This window comes from Sinocyclocheilus anshuiensis, unplaced genomic scaffold, assembly GCF_001515605.1.
Source record: "Sinocyclocheilus anshuiensis isolate Anshui unplaced genomic scaffold, SAMN03320099.WGS_v1.1 scaffold436, whole genome shotgun sequence".
Classification (NCBI taxonomy): domain Eukaryota; kingdom Metazoa; phylum Chordata; class Actinopteri; order Cypriniformes; family Cyprinidae; genus Sinocyclocheilus; species Sinocyclocheilus anshuiensis.
In genome coordinates, this window is record NW_015560618.1 from 1,043,236 (window position 1) to 1,070,078 (window position 26,843).

At 39.6% G+C, this 26,843-nt stretch overlaps 1 protein-coding gene across 2 annotated transcripts in view; it reads left to right on the forward strand.

The window, feature by feature from the left end:
• LOC107681791 (adenylate kinase isoenzyme 5-like) overlaps positions 1-26,843 on the forward strand; it is a 108,739-nt gene that overhangs the window by 23,940 nt on the left and 57,956 nt on the right. For both annotated transcript variants that reach the window (XM_016478124.1, XM_016478125.1), the window contains exon 6: positions 15,819-16,010. In XM_016478124.1, coding sequence (XP_016333610.1) covers positions 15,819-16,010 — 192 coding nt within the window. The remainder of the gene's footprint in view (positions 1-15,818; positions 16,011-26,843) is intronic.

A 26,843-nucleotide genomic window follows, 5' to 3' on the forward strand; every position in this document is an offset into this window, starting at 1 on the left:
GTCCTGGGCATTAGGCGTCAGGACGTTTTAGCTAAAGACTATCCAGTGGAAATGACGGTCCGCAGATCTGCCTTCTGCTAGAAGCCTTTGGCCCGGGAGCACCACTCTGACTCTAAATTCTGAGGAGTACGAGAAGTGACGCTCCCTATATGATCTGGAACACGGTTGATTGACCACCTCAACCTCCTCAGAGGAAGAGAGGTAAACACGTGCTCTTACTCGAGAAATGTTTATCCCAAGATCCCCTGTATATCTAATTTCTCATAGTCAGATAAATACTTAATTTTATTCCTCAGAATTAAATGCAGCCAAACAACCAAACGAGTAAACACTGGTGTCTGGTGTGGTAAGATTCACATCAAAACTGAAATTATGTAATACACGCGTTGCCTCGGCAGCGCGAGCCGCTTGGTCACACAAACAAATCAGTCTCCTCGGAGAAAAATAGCTGCAGCAGCCAGCTCTCACTCAGAGGGGGAAGAAACCGCAGCGCGGGCTTCCGAGCCTCGAGAGAGAGTGCTGGATCTAGGGAGTGCAGGCGGAGAAAGGGCAAGCTGTCTCCAATCCATCCGCTAGATCCACGTGCGATCACCGCGATCTGAATCGCTGCCGTGCCTCAGCAATAGCGGGACCGAACCGCGAGCTCGCAAGCACGGACACACTCCTCGGAGCGTGCCCGGCGGGAGCGGAGCGTTCAGCGGGGAGAAGCCCCTTATTTCCGAGAGCTGACTGCGTGAGCTCCGCTCCCCAGTAAATGCTGCTCATAATAATATAGACATAATATGCTTGTGTAACGATGCTTGTGCAACTGGCAAGCTCATCAAAGCCCTCCATATCAACCTCCTCGGAGGAAGACAGGCGGAGCGTCGAGGCCTCTCGCTGGGGGGAAAGAACCGCAGCACGGGCTTCCGAACCCCGAGAGCGGGCGCTGGATCTGGTAGGTGAGGAAGAAGATAGGGACTCGCCCGTCTACATTCCCTCCACCGGATCCATATGCGAACCCCACGAGCACAGCCGCCGCTCCGCCTCGGCGAAAGCGTGGCCGGCGCCGGCTCCCTCCTCAAAGAGAGCCTTCCGAGAGCGAAGCAAGGCAGTAACAAACGCTCGCCATGCGCGCAGTCAGCTTCCTGGACAGCTGACTCTGCGTGCTTCGCTCCCAAGCAGACAACACACAAACTGTGTGTGTCTCCACCCAAAATATAGCGAGGGCAGGGAGGAACACACAGCCTGAATGCTGTCTGCTCTCACCCAAATGCTTCTTTTAGCTGAAGCTTGGCATAATGGAGCTTATAAGTGGACAAACAACACTAAATAAGACTCACAAACAGATAGCGACTGACACACACACAGAGCGCTTGCTGAATGACAAAAAGCTGACGCCGGTTCCACCACACATGCTTTTATAGCTTCCTGGTCACAACATCACCCACCCATGACGTCTCGCCCATCTATTGGACTGATTTCATATGTGATTCAGAGCATGGTCACGCTGGGGGCGTTCCCAAAGCGTTTTCCGATGCAGCTCGAGTTCCTGAAGGGGAACCTGTTAATTGGTTAACAGTGCAAAACTGTAATAAACCTAATAGGACATTTCATGTAAGTATACTGTAAAATACAGTTAAATGTACATTTTTGGAAAGTAAATAAGTAATCTTCAAGTTATTTAAAGTTAAATGAAAATGTTTATAGTTAAAAATTATATTAAATGCAATTAATTGAACTTAAGAATGTTTTTTCACCCACCTAAATAGCACTTAAGGGTGTGTTCACACTTGTAGTTCGGTTCATTTGCTTCATTTGGTCCGGACCAAAAAGGAAAATTATACATTTGGTCCTGGTCCGCTTAGCGTTCACATTGGCATTTTTGACAGCGAACCTAAAGACAGCGAACCTAAAGGCGTAGTGATACATTCACAGCCTGATTGGTTGGCTTGAATGACATATACTGTATATCGTGACGGAACTCACCGAACACCCCAAACAAAAGGTGCTTAAAGACTTAAAGCGGCGCTGTGGTTGTATGATATCAAAGCATCCATTAACGCTTTAAGTTGAACACACCTAATGCCGTCTGCTGGACTAAGCGCACTCATTCTTGCGTGTACATATAATTTTATTTTCACTACCTGCAAACTCACAAGGAGCTCATAGGCACTTTACCTCATCGTTACTCCACGTTTGCCCTCTGCTCATTTTGTTTTGGTTACACCGCGTCGTCAAACCATGTTGCACAGCGTCGCATCTTGTCATTACTTCCTGTTTTTTGTTCGTTTAGAAGTATTTGGTCCGTGTTGCGTCCATATATCATTCGAACCGCACCAGAGTTCGTTTGGAAGCGGACCGAGACCCATCTTTCCAGCTGTCTCGGTCCACTTGTTTGGTGTGCACCAGGGTTCGGATGGCAGCGTTCACACTTACTCAAACGAACCACAGTAACAGAGCAATCACACCAGGGTTCGTTTTAATCGAACCAAACATGACAAGTGTGAATGCACCCTAAGTATATCTTTATATATAATTACTTCTGTTGTCTTTGAGATATGGTTTAAGTAGACTGTGGACTGGTAAACTAAAATACACTTTAACGTCATATTTTTAGAAAACTTGTATGTCATGTATTTGTTGTAATGATGAAGTTGCAATTTAATTAATTAAATAAAATATATAAACTTTAAATAATATATCAAATAACACTACAGTTAAAATTGTTGTGATTTAGTATGTTAGTCAACACTTCAATATATGTCTAATTTAAAGCACAAAAAGATTATGATTTATATTGTACTTTAAAGTCAAACTTTTTAATTTTACATTACTGCAAAGTGTTTTTTAAGAAACTGTCTTTAAAGTGTGTTCTCTTTAAGTACACTTAAGTGGTCTTTTATTTGATGAATATTATATTATCTGCAAGTACAGTTTTAAAAAATATATATACTTTTTTAATATTTGAAGTACACCGCAAATGTAAATTCAATTAAGCACACTTCTTTTTCACAAGTGGTTGCTTTAATGGGAAATTATCACAGACATATTTAACTCTGACAAAACACTGAGACCATTTTGTCAACCTGCGATGGGGGAATGGGTTGTGAACCGCTATTTCACACCCTGTTGATTCATGTCTGCATGAGTGACTTGTCTGCGTAACACATGTCAGATCTCAAACCTATACTTGAAACACTCTATTCCCTGTGTTTTTGACAGGAACCACTTGACTCAGATGGGACTTCTGCAATGACAGGTGTATATTAATGTCTGTAAACCTGTAAAAATGGAGCTAATGTCAGCCTCGCTAAGAGGAAATCATGTGACAGTTCTCGATTGCAGGTCTCAGTGCACGTTCTTTTCTAAATGACAGCATTTTCCTTCACGTTTCATCATGGCTAATTAGTTTGTTCCCACACTTTTTCTATTTTCTAAGACAGCAGGTTTAGGAGGTAGTATGTTAGATATTACGGCTAACTCAACGCTTTGCTGCCCCTTACCCTTCAATGCACTTGCTGTCGGTCTCGAATTAACCTTTAAGTTTTACGTAAACACAAGATTGCTAGTCCGGATTTGAAAATGGCGGAAGTCACCACCTGCAAATGTCACATAGTGCTGTTTCCAGGCTGCGGATTATGTGATCACCAAGTTCAGTCTGTCTACATGAGCAGTAAAATTTAATGAGTACCAAGAATCAGATATGCTTCCGTCTATGTCTTCGTCTCTTTCCATCCCTTATGCTTGTTTCCAGCCTTCCTCATTTCACACCAATTATCTAAGAGGTGCTTTAACGAAGGCAGAGAACTGTGAGGAACGCACAATTGTTGCTGCCAGAAATAGATTTGCAACACTGTCTGCTTATCTCAGAAATGAACTCATAATGTCACATTATCTGTTTGACTTTCTTTTGCAGGTATGGCATGTAATGGTATGCAGGTATTTTTGTGCAGTGTCGGGTAATTTTGCTTATCTACCAGTCACACTGGTGGACAAAATTTAACACTGTGTCCTAACCGACTTGATTCCAGCATTTTCAGTGTGAAAATGCTGTGTGACATGCCACAGTCACCAGTTAATATGGAAATATTTAATGTTACCTGCCGCATGATTGCAGATGGTTAGGACAAAAACATCACCACAACAAAAATGAGTGTCGTGGTAACATCTAAAATAAGTGGTTATAACATCTAAACTGATTTTATTCACCAACTACCCTTATGAAAAAAATGTAACCTTTAGCATACTGTCAGGAGTGTCTGCTGTGCAGGAGCGAAGGATGCGGAGATGCAGGAGATTCACGAATCACAGTCTTTAATCATCCAAATAGGGGTAACACAGGGCAGGCAGGAACACACACAGAGCACATAGTATAGACGACACCGGACAAAGGAACGGACAACACTTTAAATACAAGACTAAACGATAGAAGATGAAGAGACATACCTGAATCAAATGAACACAATCAAACAAGGGAGAAAACTAGGTCATGGAGCACATGGGGAGAAAAACACACACACAAACAGTCTAGAGGTGTGACAGTTCGCCTCCCTCCCGGAAGGCGCGTCCTCGTGCCGCAGGAACAACAAAGGGAGGGACGGAGGGGAACTCAGGAGGAGGTTCAGGTGGAGGACGGACACCCGGGAGGAGGACGGCAAACAGTCGAGGGTGGAGACGACGGAGGGAGGAGCCAGGGAGGAGACAGGAGGAGCCAGGGTGGACCAGATGGAGGGAGGAGCCAGAGAGGAGACAGGAGGAACTTGGAGTCAGGCGGGACCCAGGCCACAGCCATAAAGGCGACCCACGGTGGAGCAGACGGAGGGAGGAGCCATGGTGGAGGAAGGGCTGACGACTCCAGGGGGCTGACCAATGGCGGCGGAGCAGGTGGTGGAGGAGCCCGAGCGGAGACGGAGAGCCAACGAGCCAGGGGGATGCCGAGGATCCGGGGGGCCAGGGGGAACGGACACCCGGGAGGAGGACGGCAAACAGTCGAGGGTGGAGACGACGGAGGGAGGAGCCAGGGAGGAGACAGGAGGAGCCAGGGTGGACCAGATGGAGGGAGGAGCCTGGGAGGAGACAGGAGGAGCCAGGGTGGACCAGACGGAGGGAGGAGCCAGAGAGGAGACAGGAGGAACTTGGAGTCAGGCGGGACCCAGGCCACAGCCATAAAGGCGACCCACGGTGGAGCAGACGGAGGGAGGAGCCATGGTGGAGGAAGGGCTGACGACTCCAGGGGGCTGACCAATGGCGGCGGAGCAGGTGGAGGTGGAGCCCGATGCAGAGACGGAGAGCCAATGAGCCAGGGCGATGGGGAGGATCCGGAGGGTCAAGGCGGAGCAGATGATTCAGGCGACCGAGGCGGAGGCGGGGATTTGGAAGGCCGCGGTGGAGCCAGAGCGACAGATGACCGAGGAGGAGACAGAGGGACGAGGCGCAGCCGGAGAAGTGGAGTCCCGGGGCGACGGATGGTCGACGACAGACCAAGGCAGAGCCGGAGGGACGAGGGAGCTAGGAGAGGAGAGGAGGGAGCTAGGAGCCATGGTGGAGCTGCTGTGTCGACGGGCCGAGGCAGAGTCTGGGACTCAGAGGCTGGAGGCGGAGGCAAGGGATTCTCCAGCCATGCCGACGATGGAGACTGGCAGACCCGCGGTGCTCGCACCGAACAGATGGTGGGCTGAGGGTGAGCAGAGGGGCTGCCAGACGACAGCGGTGGAGGAGGCAGGAGCAGGAGGGTGCGTGGGCATTTCTGAGCCTCCGGGCTCTCAGGGCTGGTGTGCGCTGCCCACACACACCAAATTGCGACTCCCAGCACTGGGAGCGCATCAGACAGGGGAATGACAGAGCCGGCATACAGTTCAGGGCAGACTGGTAAGTCCGAGGAAGGTGGGAGGAGAATGGGCATATATATCTGCCTCCCAGTCTATTAAGTCCCTTTCAAAGTCCAGCAGTCCCAGATACACAATAAGCTCACCCTCAGCCATGGTACAGTGGGCGGAGCTCCTCTCCGCACTCTCGCTGTCCACGGCTTTTTCCCTCGTGGCAGGCGTTGTAGCCGGCTCTCGCACCTGGTCTGACGTCATAAACAGCTCCGGCTCCGCGGTGATCCTCAGCTCTGTCGCTCCATGCGGCGATGGCTCAAACAAAGCGGCGAGGGGATCCAGGGGGGAAAAACAGTAAACAAAACACTGTACAAAATGCAGAAACAAAACGGAGGAGAAACATGCAACTAAACACTTTTTTTTGTTGATGGTCCGGTGTTCTGTCACAGTGACTACTGTGTAGGAGCGAAGGACGCGGAGACGCAGGAGATTCACGAATCAATTTTTAAAGGGATAGTTCACCCAAAAATTCTGTCATTAATTATTCACCTTCATGTCGTTCCAAACCCGTAAGACCTTCGTTCATCTTCGGAACACAAATTAAGATATTTTTTGATGAAATGTGAGAGCTCTCAGACCCTGCATAAACAGCAATGCAACTGTAATGTTCCCAGGTCCAGAAACGTAGTAAGGACTTTGGTAAAATAGTCCATGTGACATCAGTGGCTCAACTTCGTTTTGCGAAGCTACGAGAATACTTTTTGAGCGCAAAGAAAACCTGAGGGGGCACAACTCATAGCTTCCGGTCTCTCCTGAGGTAGTGGAGACCATACTCCAGTCCATATCTCCCTCCACAAGGAAATCGTATACTGTTAAGTGGCATCTTTTCACTTCATGGTGTGATGAACGTCAGTTAGACCCAGTTAACTGCCCTGTTGGTCCAGTGCTGGAATTTCTACAAGATCGTTTTGCCACAGGGTTATCCCCCTCAACTTTGAAAGTTTACGTGGCTGCTATTGCTGCTTACCATGCCCCTCTAGGCGAGCAGTCTTTGGGGAGGAACCCACTAGTAGCACGTTTCCTCAAGGGTACCCAGAGGCTGAGGCCTCCGGTACGCCTTAGAGTGCCTGCTTGGGATTTGGCTGTGGTTCTGGAGGCCCTTTCTAAAGCTCCCTTTGAACCTCTGGAAGAGGTTTCATTGAGGTTTCTCTCTATTAAGACTGCATTTCTGCTGGCCATCTCTTCCTTAAAGAGAGTCAGTGATCTTAGACCCAGACCGGGGTATGCCCCCAAGGTGCCCTCTATTGTTCCACGGACAATTATTCTTCGGGCATTCTGTCCTCCTCTCTTTCGGGACTCTGACCAGGAAAAGCTTAATTGTGTGTGTCCAGTGAATCCCGGGATTCCCTCGGATGGATTACACACTTGTTTCAGAGCGTGGTCATACAGAGGCTTTCCCAAAGCGTTTTGGACGCAGCGTCTCGTTCCCTCCGAGAACTAGGGTTACATACGTAACCTAGTGACGTTCTTGAACATGAGTTTTTATTTATTCATGTAAATGCATTCACGCCACCTCTGAACAGCAATAAACAGTCTTATTAAATACAGACTAAATGCCACTTCAGATGCAGCTTTTGTGTCACTTCTGCAGTGCAAAGATGGATTTTGTATTTCATTTGACTGATAAACATGTTGTAGTGTCTTATTATTCTAATTGCATTTATTGATTAAATTCAATAATGCATTTAATAAGGTTAGAATAAAAACACTCCTGGAATTCAATTTAAATGGGCAAATGTCATTCCTTAATGGAAAAGTTAATTTCTGTACTTGGCAATTTTACATTAAGTTCCTGTATATTACTAAAGAAAATGCACAGTGATGTCTAGTTTTACTTTGCTATCTGTCTGCTGGCTGTCACAGTTTAATAGGGACCCAGATTCAGGCACCGATTCCCCTGTGTGCATCCTTATTCTCTCTACCTCTGCCTTTTCCGGAGGTGCCAGCACAGTCACTGAGAGGATTTTTGAGTGAAGGCTTGCCAGAAAAAAAATCCCAGTCTGCAGCTCGCAGACCTTCTACGAAGACAGTCGGCCAGCACAGCAGCCGGTGTTCAGCATAGCCTTTCAGCTTTTCTCACTGATGCTTTTCAGCACTCAACTTTTATTAAATAGGCTAAATATGTACTTCACATAACAATCTCTAAGTTACTTTTTATTCAAAGCGAGAGTCTACTTCAAACATTACAGTATTGAATATAATTGTATATACATTTTTAATAGTCAAAACAGACAGAAAAGTTTTCATTTTCCTTGAATTTCACACTAACTGAGAACAAAAAAAAAAAGAAGGTCAGTCTTTAAAAAAACACAATAATAGGGCCTTTCGCACCGCTTTAGTTCCAGAACTAAATGTACAGTACTAAAGTACTGGGACGATTTTTCGCGAACTATTTCCCAGTACCATTTAAAGGGTTGCATTCACACCGACAGTGTGTACTAAGAAGTGACGTAAGCCGGTCGACAGCGTCGTCATTTGTGCGCGGCGTTCAACAACAGAAACAAAGAAGAACAACATTAACAACAGGAGGATGGAGGACGCTGTGATCGGAGCTGTGCTTTTTTTGTGTTGGTTTCACAATAATGGACATGGAAAGTCGACAGTTACGTAAAGCGACTGAAAGAACGGAAAGGAGGATTAAGAATCTCCAACGACAACTGGCAGTGCTACATTTGCTACAAGTGCCTGCACTTCAGCGTCTGTCCATCTATCACTGTTCTCCATACTTGCAAAATAAGTTGACACAATGTTTACAGTATGTTTACACGGCGTTTTAAATCATGGCGGGTGGGTAGTTCCACAATTAGTTCTGGTACTATGAAAAGGTTCCTGCGGTGCGAATGGCCCTAATGACCGCGTTTCGACTTCAGCAAATCAGTTTGAGCGAATGCAAACAACGTGATTCCAACATCCAGCCACGCAAGAAAACGTGCATTTTACCTGAGGGAAGACGTGATCAATAAGGAAAGTCGACTTTCTCTAATGTATACCTAGATAAAACAATTTACATATAATGGATGTAGGGTGAGAAATAGTATAAGGTTATTGCACATATTTGTCTTGCACAATGGGAGAACATTTAACTGTTCATGAGGTAGATTGCATACTATATATATATATATATACATATATATATATGTATATATATCCCGGGGGTCCCGGACCTCCCATAAGCATTAAGGGACCCCCAACGGCGTTTTAAATCATGGCGGGTGGGGAGTTCCACAATTAGTTCTGGTACTATGAAAAGGTTCCCACAGTGCGAAAGGCCCTAATGTGCTGTTTCTAAGCCAAATTCTCTCCAAGGCTTTCCCTCACATGCTCAAGTACCCTCAAGTTGTGCTATTAGACCATAACGTTTTTCTAGAGACAAAAAGTGCAGTTAAAGAAGCCCTATATACAAGCAGGAGTTTATTAAGAATGTAAAGCAAAAACAACAAACAAAACCAAAACAACAAGAAACAAGGGAAAGTACACACAGGACAGTCCATCCAAATGTAGGAACACATGATCGTAACAAAACAAAACCATTTGTTAAAAACTAATGAAGAAACAACAAGTTATACACAAGGAAATGAGGAGATAAACTAAACACAAGTGAGGCTAAACCAAAAGTTTACTCAAAAAATTGCAACAAACAAGAAAGAAACAGGAACTAAACGGACTACAAAATAAAAGTCCAGATAAAAACAAAACAAGGGCACAAGAAGAGGAAGAACATAGCATAGTGTGATATACACATTTAATACATTTCTTATGCATATTTGATAAGTTTATGATTCATAGATTAACTTTACTTAAAATATCGTACAGTAAATTTAGAAAATCTAAACATTTCCATATGGCAACTCTGGCCATTGCGGAAATGAGTAACAGCATCAAATGTATGTATGTATGTATGTATGTATGTATTTATTTTGGGGTATGAGATCAGCTTAGATTTAATGAAAATAGTAAATACAATGAAGCCAGATCAGAGAAGATGACAACACATTTACACAGGAGATGATATGAATAACAATGAGTCTTTTTTATTGTCTGTGTGTTTGTGGGATGGAGAAAGGTTTGAACAGACCCTAGACTGCGTGTTGTGTGACTGTGTTCGGTGAACAGGCAACCAATAATGGTGTCACCACAACTAACCTCAGTAACTGAATTAGCTTTGACTCTCACAGAATAGAGATGAGCAGCAGCAATGAAGGGATTTAAAACCCAATTATGAGACGAGCGCAGAACGAGGAGGGATCAGACCGCAACTGTAACAGCGATCATTACAGGATTACCAAATACCTCCACTGTGAGCAAAGCCGAGAGACACTGTCTCCCCAACCCAATCAAATGTCAGCTAACTGACTACATTCAGTAGAGGCTGTCATATATCATATGGATACTTCATCATTATTTACTCACCCTCAGTGGAAGACAAAGATTCAGTACTTGAGTATTGAAGTACAGATATCCTAATAACATATTTCTCTAGTAAAAGTACTCATTTTCAATTTTTCTTGAAAAAAAGTCAAAAGTACTGTTCAGCATACCATGCTTATTTATTTTGAAATTTGATTTACTCCATCATACACAAGAAAAAAGGTACAGAATCTGTCATTGGGGCAGTACCTTTTCAAAAGGTACACATTTGTATTGTCGAAGGAGATGTGTTGCACTGCGTGAGGCAAATGGTGGTCACACCAGATACTGACTGGTTTTCGGACCCCCCCGGACCCCCCAATACAGTAAAACTGCACATTTTAGAGTGGCCTTTTATTGTGGCCATCCTAAGGCACACCTGTGCAATAATCATGCTGTCTAATCAGCATCTTGATATGCCACACCTGTGAGGTGGATGGATTGTCTCGGCAAAGGAGAAGTGCTCACTAACACAGATTTAGACAGATTTGTGAACAATATTTGAGAGAAATGGGCCTTTTGTGTACATAGAAAAAGTCTTAGATCTTTGAGTTCAGCTCATGAAAAATGGGGGCAAAAACAAAAGTGTTGCGTTTATAATTTTGTTCAGTGTATTTACCCCTTAAGGGTGCATTTTAGTATCTTAAAGGTACCTATTAGTAGCTAAAGTATATGTATTTGTACCTAATGGTATATATTAGTACCTTTTGAAAGGGTACCTTTTCACATGACCTATCAGCATCAGTTGTGTCGTTTCACTGCCATTCACAAATCCTCTCCTGTGGCCTCATGGGATTGTAAAGTGTCTGTTGGATGCACACTTAAGAATCACAATGGAGGTAGCGCATCCGGGTACTTTTCTGTTTTATGAATACTGTGAATTCTAACATACTACTCTTTACACATAATGGGCCTCATTTATCAATCTAATGTAGAAACGAGCGCAGATCCGTGCGCACAAATCAATTTACGACAGAGTTCACGTGTGATTCATGAAACATTCGTATGCTGCCAATCTCATCGTACGAATGATCGCACGTTGATAAATGTGGCGGCAGAAAACAATCGTCATTTCAATATCATGCCCCTAAAAACACCACGGTTTAGAAGCCTTGCCCCTAGAATTTACGACACGGAGAAACGAAACCCGGCCAAAAAGAGGAAGTAATCTCATGAAAGAGAAATTGATCTTACTCCAAAAACACCCATTAACCTTGTAATTGCAAACAATTAGGCTACATTAATTTATGTAATTTATATTAAAATACTGGTAAATATAAACATTATGGCCTATTTCCCTCACTCTACAACAGATATTTTAAATTTGACGGTATTCAGAACAGAACAAGAATTAAAAATAAGTAGTTATAAAATTATATAAGCTATTAAACTATAAAATAAACCATAAATTAGGCTATAGTGGCAAACAGCATACAAATGTCGAGCAAAACTGAAATGGCGTTGGGCTCACGAGCCTGTCTCATACCACAAGAATCCAAATGTTTCCATTTTTCCATATTTGTAACTAGGGATGCACCGATACCACTTTTTCCAGTACTCGCCCGATACCGATACTTTTATTTTTGGTACTTGCCGATATTTGTAACATTTGGTTGCTTAACTATTATTCATTATGTAGCCTAGACAAGGCTTTATACTTCACTCATGTTCTAATATCCGTGTAAAATCCTTCACATGCGCAAAAATGTTTCTTTGGGCGCTGCACGCTGATTTTACAGTGGAACTTTTCAAATATTTATGTTTGGTTGACTGCATTTTAGTTTGATGATGAATGGCTGAAATGTTAGGCAATGCTAGAACAAATCTTGTTTGTGTGTGCAAGAGACACCTGTGCGATCAGATGGATTAAATCAAATAAAGAAAAGAAATAATGCATTAAGAGTGTCACAAAAACGAGCGTAGTCTATACTTGTTGCACAGTTTTTTTTTTCCTTTTGTTAATCTGTTAATTATATTATAGCCTATTATATATTTTGTGTGGTCCTATTTATTTTATTCCTTTTATAGACTTAATTTCTGTTTTTCTCCATTCACAGAAGCGCTGCAGGTGCATAATGCGGCGATTGAATCCTCGTGGTCTGTTGTTTATGCTGCTATTCGCGCATATAAAGCTAAAGCCCTGTATAAATAAAAGACATTCTAATTTTACTGGTGAACGATTGACTAATGAGCTTCAGGTGACAGTCAGGTAAATAATCTAAATGAACAAAATGCTGTCATTCTACAATTCTCCACCAGATTTACTATGCTGCGCGCAAGTTCAGGTAACTCAAAAACTTGTGTACATGATCTGAGACCAGACATGAGATTTCATTGTAGCCAACGCTCACGTCCATATTGATAAATTCCAAGTTTTGCGTTGAAACGACCATACGGCCAATATTCTGTCGTACGTTCGTTTCGTAAAGCCGTTTTCTGAGTGCAGTTGGCATGTAGCACAGTGCTTTGACTGAGGGCGTAATAGTAATGCTCTCAACATGCACTGACAGGAGTTAGCAAGACCTCAGCTAGTGCTGGGCGGTATACCTATTCATACCGAATACCGGTGTTTATTTTTGTTATGATATGACTTTTTAAAATACCGCAATACCGGTGTATGTCGCTTAAACAACGTTCGGAACGCCACACTGTTTGAAAGGGGTCCCTTTTCACTGTTGCACTGTCGTGAGGGAACAGCTGTATGTGTTACTAAGCGTGAAAGTTCCGAAACTGAAGCTATAGAACTAATAAAACCTGATGACACAGAAGAACTCATCCACAATATCCACATTGACCGCCACAAATATCCACCGCCCCTGCCATTGTTGTTTTTTTTAGTTTGTTACTCAGACGCAGGCAGTGCGCTGCATGAGACAAAAAAGTAATATAGCCAAAACAACCGCATAGTTCTAATATATCTTTAGTCGCTCTATACTGCAATATACTGCAGTATTTCCTCTCTCAATCAGTAGAAAATATGGGTAACACCCGGGCATGCATCAAAACAAAATACCGTCATGTACCGTGAAACCGGTATAATTTTGAAAAATACCGTGATATAAATTTTTGGTCATACCGCCCAGCACTAACCTCAGCCCTGCTTATTTAAAGGAATAGTTCACCCCAAATAAAAAATTTGGTTATGTTATTTCAGATCTGTTTCATGCGGAAATGCAGAATTTTCTTTTTTTTAGGGAACAATTCTTTTCAATAGGCTATATTTAACACAAAACTAAAAAAAAGGAAGGGAATTTACAGTAGCATGATAATGATTGACTGGAATGAATGAGGTAAAGTGTAAACTAGGAGATAGAAACAGAACACTATTAATAGAATTTGAAGATTAGCAAAAGGCTAATTCCACAGAGAGATAAGTAAGAAGAACAGGACAAGAGCATTTCTCAGAGGGTTACGATCACGGCTAGGTAGATTGGCAGTCTGTCATGTGTATTACACACGGGGATGCATAAATGGTGGGACTCTGAGGTTTTTTTTTTAGGTGTAATACCCTCTAAAACAAGACAGCAGACATTTTCTGATAACCCTCTGAGGCCCAGCAGCATTTTTATCTTCAATTCACGCCGTCCCACAGGAACTCATCCAGCATTTTTATATTTAGCTTGTGAATGTATGAATCTCTTCCTAATGCAACATGCATACTTCTATGGAATCCAGAACATCTGACCTTTTGTATATAGTTTGTATAAAGATGTTTTGTATAAAGAGTTCACATGGTCAGTGTCACAAATGTGCTTTTTGAAAAATGACCTTTAATGTTAAATATTTCTCATTCATTTTAACACTTCAGAATTCTCATTCTAAATTTCTTGTTATTTCCAGATTTAATCAGAATTGTTATTAGCTTTTGTTATATGGAAAAGAGCAACCTAGATATTCTGCTACCAGGTTCCAAGAAAGCAAACAGTTTACCTGAAAAATGAACATATAATTGTGATATAGCATAGTATTTTTTTTTATTTATTACAACTTATTCTGTTTACTAATTACAAAAATCTTTTGAGATTGATTTGTTCACAAAACTGGTATTACATTGTTTTTATCTTTTTGAAAGAAGTCTCTTACATTCACCAAGGCTTCATTTATTAAAAAAAAAAAAAAAAAGTAAAACCAGTAAAATTGTGAAATATTTTTACAATTTAAAATAACTGTTTTCTAAATGAATATATTTTAAAATGTAATTTATTCTTTCAATGACAAAGCTACATTTTCAGCAGCCATTACTCCAGTCTTCAGTGTCATGTGTAATATGCTAATTTGGTGCTCAAGAAACATTTATTATTAATATAAATGATGAAAACAGTCATGCTGCTTAATATTTACCATATTAGATTGAGTGGAAAGTTTTCATTGTTATTATTGATTTCAATCACTATTGGACAGTTTTCCCTCTTAGTTATTGTATCGATTGTCTTTTACCAATGACGTGACCTCCGGTAAATCCAGATCCCTTTTTACAGATAAGTTTGGATGGAATGGCAGGAACAGAGTCTAGTTTAAATGGCAAAAAAAATCATTTCAGTGTTTTAGCTTTCACTGACATTTCGCCTGCTATGCTTCTGTTGAGATAATCAGCCTGCTTTTCTGTTTTGTGACTGGCTTTCAGGCTTTTATGAACTGACATTTGTAGTCTTTTTTTCCTCTCCAGTGACTAATTAAGTGCACATTCCCAAAAGGCTTTCCAGCAGGCAACTGGTTAAGAGAATGACAGTGCATTTCAGATCAAATATCTGTCCTTTGAGGTCATTATTTTGTTAACACTTATTGCACATATGTCTTATGTAGGCCTGCTGCCAGTCTGGCAAATAGAAAAAAGATAGTCCACATTGAGTGTTGAACAATAAGCAAAGAATTAAAAACACAGCTGACTTGCTATTCGAACAGATATAATTAAGACCTTTGATATGTTAGACTTGATAAGGAGGCTGCGAATGAAATCGCACTCTTTCCACCATGCTCTATATATATAAAAAAGCATTAGCATTGTTGAAACGGCCGATATGTATATATTACTAGCTGTATCATCACACGTCTTAGATTTTTTGTTAGTCTTTGATAATTGTTTAACTGTGTCAGTAACCATAGCAACCAACTCTATTATTTACTTTCTCTAGCAGATTTCTTTGCAACTGCACAATATTGTTGCACATAATAAAGCCTTCAAACTAAAATAATAGATAAAATAAGACTGTGACATTTCTCTCAATATCACATAATACTGTGTATTTCCTGTGGTTTCACATGTGAACGTTTCAACTAAGACACCTTATGTATGCTTCTTTGCCCTGCGGTTTACATCCAATCTCATTCATTATAATATGAGGGGCCAGAACTCATCTTAGATTGGCAACCTTACCTGAAGCTGATTTAGATGTATGACCTTAGAGTGGTTCTTAATAGCTACATCTTCACAGATCACTGAGCCACAAGGCGCTTTGATCTTGACTGCCAGAAGGTGACGATACCCATCAATATCAACTTGAATTAAGACATTACTAGTTAAGAGACACTCACCTCCTTTTCTCTCTGTAGATCTGTACTCCAGACCTGGTGGTGTTTCTGGCCTGCTCTAACCAGCGTCTGAAGGAGCGTCTGGAGAAGCGTGCGGAGCAGCAGGGTCGCCCAGATGATAACCCTAAAGCTATCGATCGACGCTTGACTAATTTCAAGCAGAATGCTATCCCCCTGGTCAAATACTTCCAAGAAAAAGGCCTCATTGTCACAGTAAGGAACATTTTTGAGTATATTGCTCATAAGTCAGTGAGACTTCAAATGGAAATGTCTAATGGAAAATCGGATAAGACTCTTTAATTAAGCAATCGATAGAATTATTTATTTATTTATTTATTTGGAAGGGACCATGTACAATATTGAACAAATGTTTATATTTAATGCAATGTACAACACAATCTCTTATGGAAGATAATCTAGTGGATTTTACAGAGTATTTAGAATTAAAATGAACAAAATCGTGAAATACAGGTGGGGCCAACCTAATTAAAATTGTATATATTTAAAACATAAATTTGTCTAAAAAAATTTATCATAGCTCAAAAGAGTCTATGTCAGTATTTTCACCATTAATAAAAATGTCAACACCGAAAGACTTAAAGGGATAGTTCACCCAAAAATGAAAATTCTGTCATTAATTACTCACCCTCATGTCGTTCCAAACCTGTAAGACCTTCGTTTATCTTCGGAGCACAAATTAAGGTATTTTTTTATGAAATCCGAGAGCGTGTTCAATGTAAGCAGCAGAACCATGCGCATGCATCATTTACATGAAGCGGAAGCAAGCACATGCGTCTTGATACTCTGTCCACAATGGCGGTGCGTCGCAGGAGACAGGATGAGGAGGAGAAGAATTGTTGAATAAATTCGTTATTCAGTATAGTTCCAAACCCATAAAACTCATCTTCGAAACACAAATTAAGATATTTTTTAATGAAACCTGAGAGATTTTTGTCCCTCCATTGAAAGTGCAAAACTGTCACTCTTCAAAAACTTCCTAAAACATTGTAAAATATTATCCATATGAATTGAGCGGTTTAATCCATGTCTTCTGAAGAGAGACAGTCATTTTATATGATGAACAGATTTCATTTAAGATTTAATTCACATATAAACATCGATTATGGGTTTGGAATGGCATGAGGGTTGAGTAATTGATGACAGAATATGATAGGATAGGTTAGGATCAGATCGGATCTGAACAACTAAACCTGTTTTTAAACATTTGTAACTTCTAGCATACCATTTAGTTAATTTGTCAGTGAAAGGATGAACAAAGCAGTAGCAGTAAATAGAGCCATACATTATCTCTCAGAAATGGTCACCTTATAAATGTGTTAATTAAAAGTGCATTATATCAGGCTATGGTGTAGGTAATGGCATGCATCATGTGGATCATATGCATTTATCTTGCATAGAAATGGTCACCTTATAAATGTGTTCATTAAAAGTGCATTATATCAGGCTATGGTGTAGGTAATGGCATGCATCATGTGGATCATATGCATTTATCTTGCATATGTGTAGATAATGGCGTGCATTGTGTGGATCATGTGCATTTATCTTGCATATTAAACTGGTATCATTTTCACACATTTGTGATTAAAAGGTAAGTGGCTATATAATACACTTGCGCTCATTTCAAGATTAATTTCTGGAAATCCCAGCAGCATATATACAGAGCGCTGGACTGTGCACTGAGCAGGTGCACATCCACCGCATAGTCTCAGCGCTGTCAGTTTCATTAAGACATGCTCTTTATCACTCTGAGTAATTAATACAGACATATAGGGTGATCTGGGACAGGCCGGAAATTAAAAGCAGTTAGATCCAGCATGAGTCCGGATCCCAGTGGAACTACTTATTTAACAAGCTGGGGAACTCTTTTCAGATACTAAACAAAGGCAATGAGGATGTGTTATTAGAAACTGATTACATTTTTTAATCAGAAGTTAAATCTGGCATTGACAGGAAACATATAAGATTTAGGAGACGTCTATAAAAATACAAGGAGCAAGGGAATTTAGAAAGAAGAAAGCAATAAATGTCAAATCAAAGTTTCTGATCCAAAGGTTCATTTGGGAAATATCAAGAATGGCACTTCATACTTCATTCTTTTCTGCCTTAAAATGGCTGCAGGTTAAAGTTCTTGCTAAAAAAAAAAAATACTATACACTAGACAGACATTTAGAAGTTTGCCATTTTGAAAGGCATGTTACTTTTTGAAAGCAGAAAAAGCAGGTAGTTCACTTGAAATCCTGTCATCATCTTCTCACCCTTATGTGGTTCCAAAACTGTTTGACTTTTTTTGTTCTGTAAAACACAACATAATAAACTTTTCACACAGCATTTTTTTCTGTAAAGTGTAATTGGATAGAGATTGGGGCTATCGAGGTCCAAAAATTACAAAAATGTAGGGCTGGGTTGACAATATTTATTGATCAATTTCAGTCGATCTTCATTTTGATGATCATAAACCAATATTGATCCTAAATTCCAAGATAATACTTTTAGTCTATGGTGTTTTCTGTTGATGCGCTAACAAATTATAGCATCTCAGTTTTCAGGTTCAGTCAATTTTATCATCAAATTCAAACAATAAAGTTCACTCTTTAATGTGGCATGAGAGCTGTAGTTGCCTCAGTTTAAGCAGCAACATGAAGCACATTGAACTGATCATCTCTTCCTCTTTATTACTAGTTATAGCACAAAAGAAACATGAATGAATATCAGAAGGTTTGTTAAAAGAAACAGTATAATTTAATGAAATGCATCATGTCTTACGCAATCGCTCAATCATTGTTAGAACTGTGGAAGGACGTCAATAAAACAGCTTGTAAAAAAATGTGTCATGTCAAATTGCATTTACCTCAGTAAAGTCGTTTAACATCCACAGCTTGATAGTTGGCTAAAAAAATAAATAACTCTAAAGAGTTAAATATATGCATGTCAGATGACATATTAACCTTTAATAGTAATATACCAGGGGTAGGCAAGTTCGGTACTAGAGAGCCGCAGTCCTGCAGAGTTCAGCTCCAACCATGAAAAAAAAACTCACCTGCCTATAGCCTTAGTAATCCTGAAAACATTGATTAGCTTGTTCAGGTGTGTTTGATTAGGGTTGGAGCTGAACTCTGCAGGACTGCGGCTCTCTAGGACCGAACTTGCCTACCCCTGTAATATACCAACAGACAGGGCTCCCTGCATAGTTTACAGCATTAGTTGAGATTTCATGAAGAAAATTTGACATGTATTGTACCTGATATACAGTATTTCCAAATGAATCAATATTGAATCGAGATCAGAATGGAGTCGAATGTTGTGAATCAAAATCAAATAGATTTTTTAAATCTGTGTCAATACACAACCCTACAAAAAAAGCACATATAAGTACCATATAGAGTATATGACTTTATTTAAAATCTTCTAAAGTCATATGATAACTTTATGTGAATAACAGACTCCAAACCTCAACATAAAACCTACTGGGAAATATCTAAAGGTTCCATATAGGGTATGTTTATGCAATAATGATGTACTACAAAATGGAATTTTTTCCTTAAAAGTTTCCCATACAGATAGCAACGTTGTCAAAATAATCCCGTTCACTCAGTTCCACAAAAAAGGACTTAAAATGCTGTATTATGCTTGGCAGGCCACAGGCCCAATGCTACGGGGGGGGATTTGTTCCCCCTCATTTTACTTAATGAACTATAATTATTTAAATGTTAATAGATAATTAATTGGAGGAGCATGAGCGCACCGTCTGAGCGCATAAAATTGTGTTCAGTTTGCACAGATCAATCAGTGTCTGACTTGAAGCAGTGCATGTCATCAAAGTAGGCTACCACAAGAGCGATTTGCAAGCATTGTTCTCAATTTGTCAACATTTCTTTTATTATTCATAAAAGTAAAGTAAATTATGGTGGCCTGGATAAAACTCCCAGCCTGGCTGAAATTTTGTCCCACATCGGAATTAAATTAATTATTTGACATTTGATAATTATTAAATATTTGTGGCTTGAAACAGCTGGAAAATTAAAAGTGTAGGCCTACTGCAGTTCTATGGATGTTTTGCCATTTAGGTAGGGTTATTAAAGTTAATTAAAACTATTAAAAAACATTTCTGTTAATTGAAATAAAGCTGAAATAAAATTACATAAATATAAGCAATTATATAAACGGAGAAAAACTGAATAAAATCACATATATAAAATAAATAAATATCCCTATTCACGAAATATACTGTATATGACTTAAGTAATTCACAGATTAATTAAAGAAAAGAAAAACTGCAACAAGTTCTATATGGCGAGTTTCTGTCCATTTTTCTAATGCGCAACAAGTTCACGGAAAGGAAATCAATATAGCAGAAAGCAACATCTGTTTGTTTTCTTTATTTTGAAAAGCACAGTGTTTTGTTGTTATTGTGACTGTACTGTACACAAATAAAAGTAGCCACTTTATCGTTTCATAATGATGTCTCAGACTTATCTTTGTTTCTGCGGTCATAAAAAACAAATTCAAGTGATCGCGCAGGTGCCTCAAGTGCGCACACACACCAGTTCTAGCATACTTGACATCGCAGCCTGTTCATTTTCAAAATAAAATAAGCCAACCAAACATATAAAAAGTTACACTACTCAATTTAAATAGTCCGAAGTACAATCTATTGTGTTCACCTACCAAACATTGCGCATGTGAAGGATGATTTACGTGCACTGGAGTGACGTTCAAAGCATAATAAATAATAGTTTAGCATTCAAATACATCATGAATATGGAAACCTTTTTGAGTGGATTCGTGCCGAATAAGAGCCCAACGCCCGTTTCAGTTTCAGCAGCAGTGAATTCGTTTTGGGTTGATGTTTAACTGCTATGCTTCATTATTTTTCTGAATACCGTTAAATGTAAAGGATTTGTTATGGAGTAAGAGGAACTAAAATAGCTTTTAGCTTATCTGTATTTATAATGTTAGTAAACATTTAGCTCTATTTACCGGTATTTTACATTAGACTATTCATGAATGTAATAATAAAATGCGACTTGACATTTACGGGGCTTAGCCTACCTGTTTTGTTGTTTTTTTGTCTCTCAAAAATGCAGTATTATAAAAGGTATTTTTAAACCATACAGCAAACGTTTTAAAATATCTTTAAAATTTTACTTTAAAAACTAGTCAACTTTTGTATGTGCGCGCAGCTGCATCCATGTCTGTTTTGTCATTGCACATTATAGTGACCCCCCCCATATGTTTACATTTTTACATTTTTTTAGGCCCCAAAAACACAGTTTTCTGTTTTTAGTTGAAAATGGTGTTGTGTAAACCTTTAGAAATAAGAAATAAAAGGGGTTTAACACAAAACGAGGGTGAGTAAATGAAGGCAGAGTTTTCATTTTTGAGTGAACTCTCCCTTTAAGGGTAAAACACCCAGCTGTAGCTAAAGAATATCCAAGCTTATGAGCTTGCGATAAGCTGAATCTCTGCCAATGTGTTCTAAGGCACCTCTGCTAGCCCACATTTCAGCCCCTTGTGTTCCAGCAGAGACTGGCATGCCACAGCAGCAACTGGAGAAAAATGGATGTTTAATCTTGAAATAGTGAAAAACAAGAGAGCAAAGCATCCATACTTATTTAAACAGAGTGGAAGCTCTTCTCTCTCATGTGAGATGATATGCCAGTATGAGCAGGTGTTTGGGGATGCAGGTGTGTGATACACACTCACACACATCTCACCACTCAGACCGTAGCACGTTTCTCATTCACAGCCTGCAGCCTGCATTGATCCGCTTCACTCTCAAATGAAGCGTTTACGCGGGAGATGACACACAAACATTACTCTTCAAAATCAAACTGGCCTTGGGAAACCCATTTGACCTGGAAGTGAGAGAAATATTTTTTCCTTCACATCAATTCCACATTCACTTTCTGTCTACAGCCACGGGTTGAGTAGATTTAATTAACTGACGGTTGATTGACAGCTCTAGTGTTGTGTGCAAGGCCATCTCAGCTGAGTGTAAATAAAGCTAGATTCAGACAGTGTGGCTGTCAGCTGCACTACCTTCACTGGTGCGGATGCAAACACACGTGTGTACTGTATACCATCAGATTAGTAAAACATTTCAGACAACATGAGCTTAACAAACTCTGACTGGAGCCATTGGATTTATTCACTTTTTTTTAAGCAAGGAGGCATTAAAATGATCAAACGTGACAGTAAGACATTATAATGTTATTTCAATTTCAAATACATTTTCTATTCCTACAAATGTATTATGGTAAAACAAAAAAACAATGGTTTTCAACAATTAATAATTAATAAGAAGAAATATTTCTTGAACACAAAAATCATGATTTCCGAGGGAACACTGAAAACTAGAGCATTTTTGATATAACAGGTGTTGCTGCAATGTAAATGTGACCAGGTATGTGTTAATAATGGGTCAGACTTTATTTTAAGGTCCAATTCTCAGCATTAACAAACCATTAACTCCTAATTTGCTGCTCAGTTATAGTTAGTAAGGTAGGTGTTAAGTTTAGGTACTGGGTAGGATTAAGGATGTAGAATATGGTAATGCAGAAAATGTGCTTTATAAGTACTAATAAACAGCCAATATGTTAATAATGAGCATGCTAATAAGCAACTAATTAATAGTGAGAATTGGTCCCTATACTAAAGTGTTACCTAATGTTTCAGAATTTCATATCGAGCCATTTTTGCTGCTTGGTTTCTTTTACTGGTCTTATTTCATTGGGGCGTTCAGAATATTCATGCCAGATTTTGTTTATTTCAGATCATGACAATTTTAATCCTCATGACAGGAGTCTTAAATATTTATAGGTTACAAATTAAGGCTTACCTAAAAGCATGATACGTGATAATCTTTGATCAGTTTAAAGCATTTAATTTAGTCTAAGCGGAGTAATTTTATTGTATCTTAATTTGCATAAACATTTCATTAATACTGTAGGTGGAGGCTGTCACGAGGTACTTTTTTAATAAAATGTGTTGATCTGGTATAACGGCATTTCAGATGGCTGGATGTGATTCAGACACGGCTCAGGTGAGATGACTTAATTAAACTCTCCCATCTGCGGCACCACAAGCATGCTGCAATAATCAGGTGGAATAAGCTTTACGCCATTTCTTATTAATGTGAATTTATTTCCTCATTATCCAAGGAAAGCTTAACTGTTAATATTCTAACAGTTTGTTTTTTTTAATTAAAGCCCCTTGAGGCTTTAGATTTTTTTCATATTGAAGTTTTGAATATGAACTGGCACTTTGTCATTACTACACCATTATGGGGCTTCACTGATTCTTAAGCTTTTATTCTGACAAAATATATTTCTGCAAGCAACATGTAAATCGCAAATATAAAATAGGGCTTCCTCTTTACTCATTCGCTCTGTCACAGCTTCACTGCACTGGCATATGACATTTACATTTTTTAATGTGTCATTCTCAAAGATAGTTCTGCAGTGGCATGGTTTCTGTGGTGTGATGTATAGCCATTTTTGTTCTTTTATAAGATGATGAATGGTGTTCTCATCAGTTTATGCATGTGTGTAAATGAGGATGTGTTCATTTCCTCCCACAGCCAAAAGCCAATCAGAGAGCGGAGAGAATGCCATTTCATTCCAGAGGAATATTTGATTACTCAGAGGATGCTCTTTCATGAAAAGTCTGTCATCATTTACTCATCCTCATGTCATTCCAAACCTTTCTTTCTTCTGTGGAGCATAAAAGAAGGCCTTCTGAAAAATGTTTCAACTGTTGTTCAAACAAACACCGGCCGCACTGACTTTCATTATGTGGAGAAAATTTTTTTTTCAAGATATATTTTGTGTTCCTACAGTTAAAATGATAATAAAGTACTTTACACGTGCTTTAGACAATTCATCAAAATAAGTGTACTTATTCTTAAATAATAATGATTTAAATTGTACTTTATAAATATAAAACTAAAATATAAAAAGGCACACTTTTCTTTAAGAAACAGGCATGAAAATGTACTCTCTGTACACTGGACACTTAAGTGGCCTTTTATTTCACTAATATGATATTATCTGAATGGACAGACTTGTGACGTTTCATTCTTTTAACAAGTGAATTTGTATGTGGCTAAAAATGAAATTTACAATGAAAAAGTTTTGTACCTTTTAAATACTGGTTGCCACCTAAAGACTGGAATATAAAAGTTAAGCACAATCTTGATATTCATGGTGACATTCTTCCCTCTGTGTCAATGTGCCACAGGGAGCTATTTTCGCATACCGTGAGGTAGTAAATCACATATAAAGAAAGTGAAAAGTGAGAAAATGACTCACCAGGTCATTGGTGTGTCAGACCATTAACCTCACATCAATCGCAGCTGTCAGAGAACTGTACCCTCTAAGATCAGCCAAATTACATGGCAGCAGAGGACAAGAAGAAATCACACCAGGGCAGGAACACAGGGAAGAAGAAGATAAAGACTATAAAGGAAATTTGGGTTCTCCTGAGGCTAATGGAGTGTGTAAGCTGCCAGACTGTCATTCTCAACTCCAAGTGCAGTCAATTCAAACATCTATGTTGAATTGGCTGAGATGAGAAATAACATAGTTCACCCAAAAATAAAAATATATTCACCCCTATGTTGTTCTGAACCCGTTTGACATTTCTGGGGGGCAAAACAAGAAGATATTTTTAAAAATGTCTCAGTGTTTGTTTGTTTTTGCCATTATATGGACACAAAAACAGTTGAAAATTAAAACATTCTTCAGAATATATTTTGTATTTCACAAAAAGAAAGTTATACTGGTTTGGAATGACGTGAGGGTGAGTAAATGATGACAGAATTTTCATTTTTGGGTAAACTCAAACGTCTGTTGTCATATAAATGACATTTTCAGCTTTCTTTGCCTTCAGACTCTGACAAGTTAATATATGACTGTAGATCATTCACACTTATTCTCATAAACATTATCTTTAATGTCATCTATGAATTACCAAGCATATATATTAATCGCATCCATGTGTATATTTATTATGTATATCGTTTGACAGCACTAATATATATATATATATATATATATATATAGACATCTGCAAATATGATTAAAAGATGAATATGAGACAAAACTACAGAATGTCACATTTTATTATTATTATTATCATCACATTTTATAATTCAACACATACATGTTTTAAGAAAAAAAAAGGACAGCACTTTCAGAGTTTCATCTGATGTGAGCATAAGTATCGGGACAATTGAACTTAAAGCAAATGTAAAAGTTTAAAAGCTAATATTTTGTTGCAAATGAGACTCTTGGTCTCATCTTCTGAAAAGTTTTCTCAGCTTTTAATACAGCCAATTTCAACTGTTGCTTGTTTTGGGGAGTTTCTGCCTTTACTCTCCTCTTTAGCTGGAGAAATTCATGTTCAGTAGGATTTAAATCCGTAGATTGACTTGAGCAATCTAAGACTTTCCATTTCTTTGCCCTGATAAACTCTTTTTATTTTTGGTGCTGGTCAGAGGTTTGCATCTTGCTGTGTAGCCTCTGTAGTTCTGTGTCAAAGTCTCCTCCGGACAATAGATTGTCAGAGCATCACCTCAGCTTTCTGGAGCTTGTTGGTGATTTTACAGACACGTATTTTAGGGTTCATTTTCACAGCTTTTATGATTTGTCTGTCATCAACTGCTGTTGTTTTTCTCAGCCGATCAGGTCGTTGATGGCTGCTGATGTCTCCGGTGGTCTCCAAACTCTTGATTTCTCCATGCCCTTTGTTTTTGCTATAGCTCTAATTGACCTCCTCTTTTCTTTTAGCATCCAAATTGCTTGCTTTTCTCTCTCAAAGTCAGCTCCCTCGTCTTCATCCTGGTTTGTGTGTATCGTCATCGAATGAAAGACTCAGAATGCAGAAGCAATTGATATATCTGATACGACACATTCCCTGCTTTTAATATCTGAACAATGAATGCAACAGGACACAGCTGATCACTCAGAAAGACCTGTTAGGCAACTGTCCCAATACTTATGCTCAAATCAGATAGTGGGATGAAACTCTAGAAGCTGGTAAAACATCTATTGTAGTTCTGTGTCAAAGTCTCCTGCGGACAGTAGATTGTCAGAGCATCGGTGACCGTGACTTCACCAAGTACAACATGTTCCTGGATCAACATCCTTGTTGATCCTGGAACAACATTCCAATTAACTAATCAGAATTGACGGATAACTTTTCAGGAAATATCTGTTTTAGGCTTACGATCAGGGTTAGGTGCTTCTACACCCTTGTAAATGAGCTATCATTTCACACTGATTTTCTGAATAAATTATGGGTAGGGTTAGGTTTAGGGGTAGGGATTGGGTTTAGTCTATATTTTTGGACAGTAATGTTGATCCAGGATGAACAAAAGCTGTTGATCCAGGAACATGTCTTACTTGGCAAAATCACGGCGACCCAGAGCATCACCCCAGCTTTCTGGAGGTTGTTGGTGATTTTACAGACCCAGATTTTAGGGTTATTTGTCACAGCTTTTATGATTCGTCTGTTATCAACTGCTGTTTTCAGCCGATCAGGTCGTTGTTGGTTGCTGATGTCGCCAGTGGTTTCTTTCAATAAATGGATGGATGGATAGTTTGGTCACAGGGTGCAAGTTCCCCCTCAGATTTTTGAGCCAAGTGGATTTTGAATGCAGCTTCCAAAAGACAAAAAATAGCCGAATAATATTTTTAATATTTGATACGATCACACCAGCGTGATTAGATCGTTCAGTACGCCGATCACATCACCAGCTGCTAAATTCAAATCTGCGTTCGCTGGCTGGCGCTGAGCCAGAGACAGACGGGTTTGTACAGCGCTGCATTATAACCAATCACACACGATTCTGTTGAGCTTATGAATGCAATGCCCAATCAGAGGCGTTCAGATGAGTCATCGCTAAAATGCTGGTGTTTTCTTCACTCGCTCGCTGACTGAATACCTCTTTCTGGCGAATCAATACCTCTTTCTGGCGAATTCTCTCGTCAGAAGCAACAAAGTGCAGATATGTGTACGAATTTG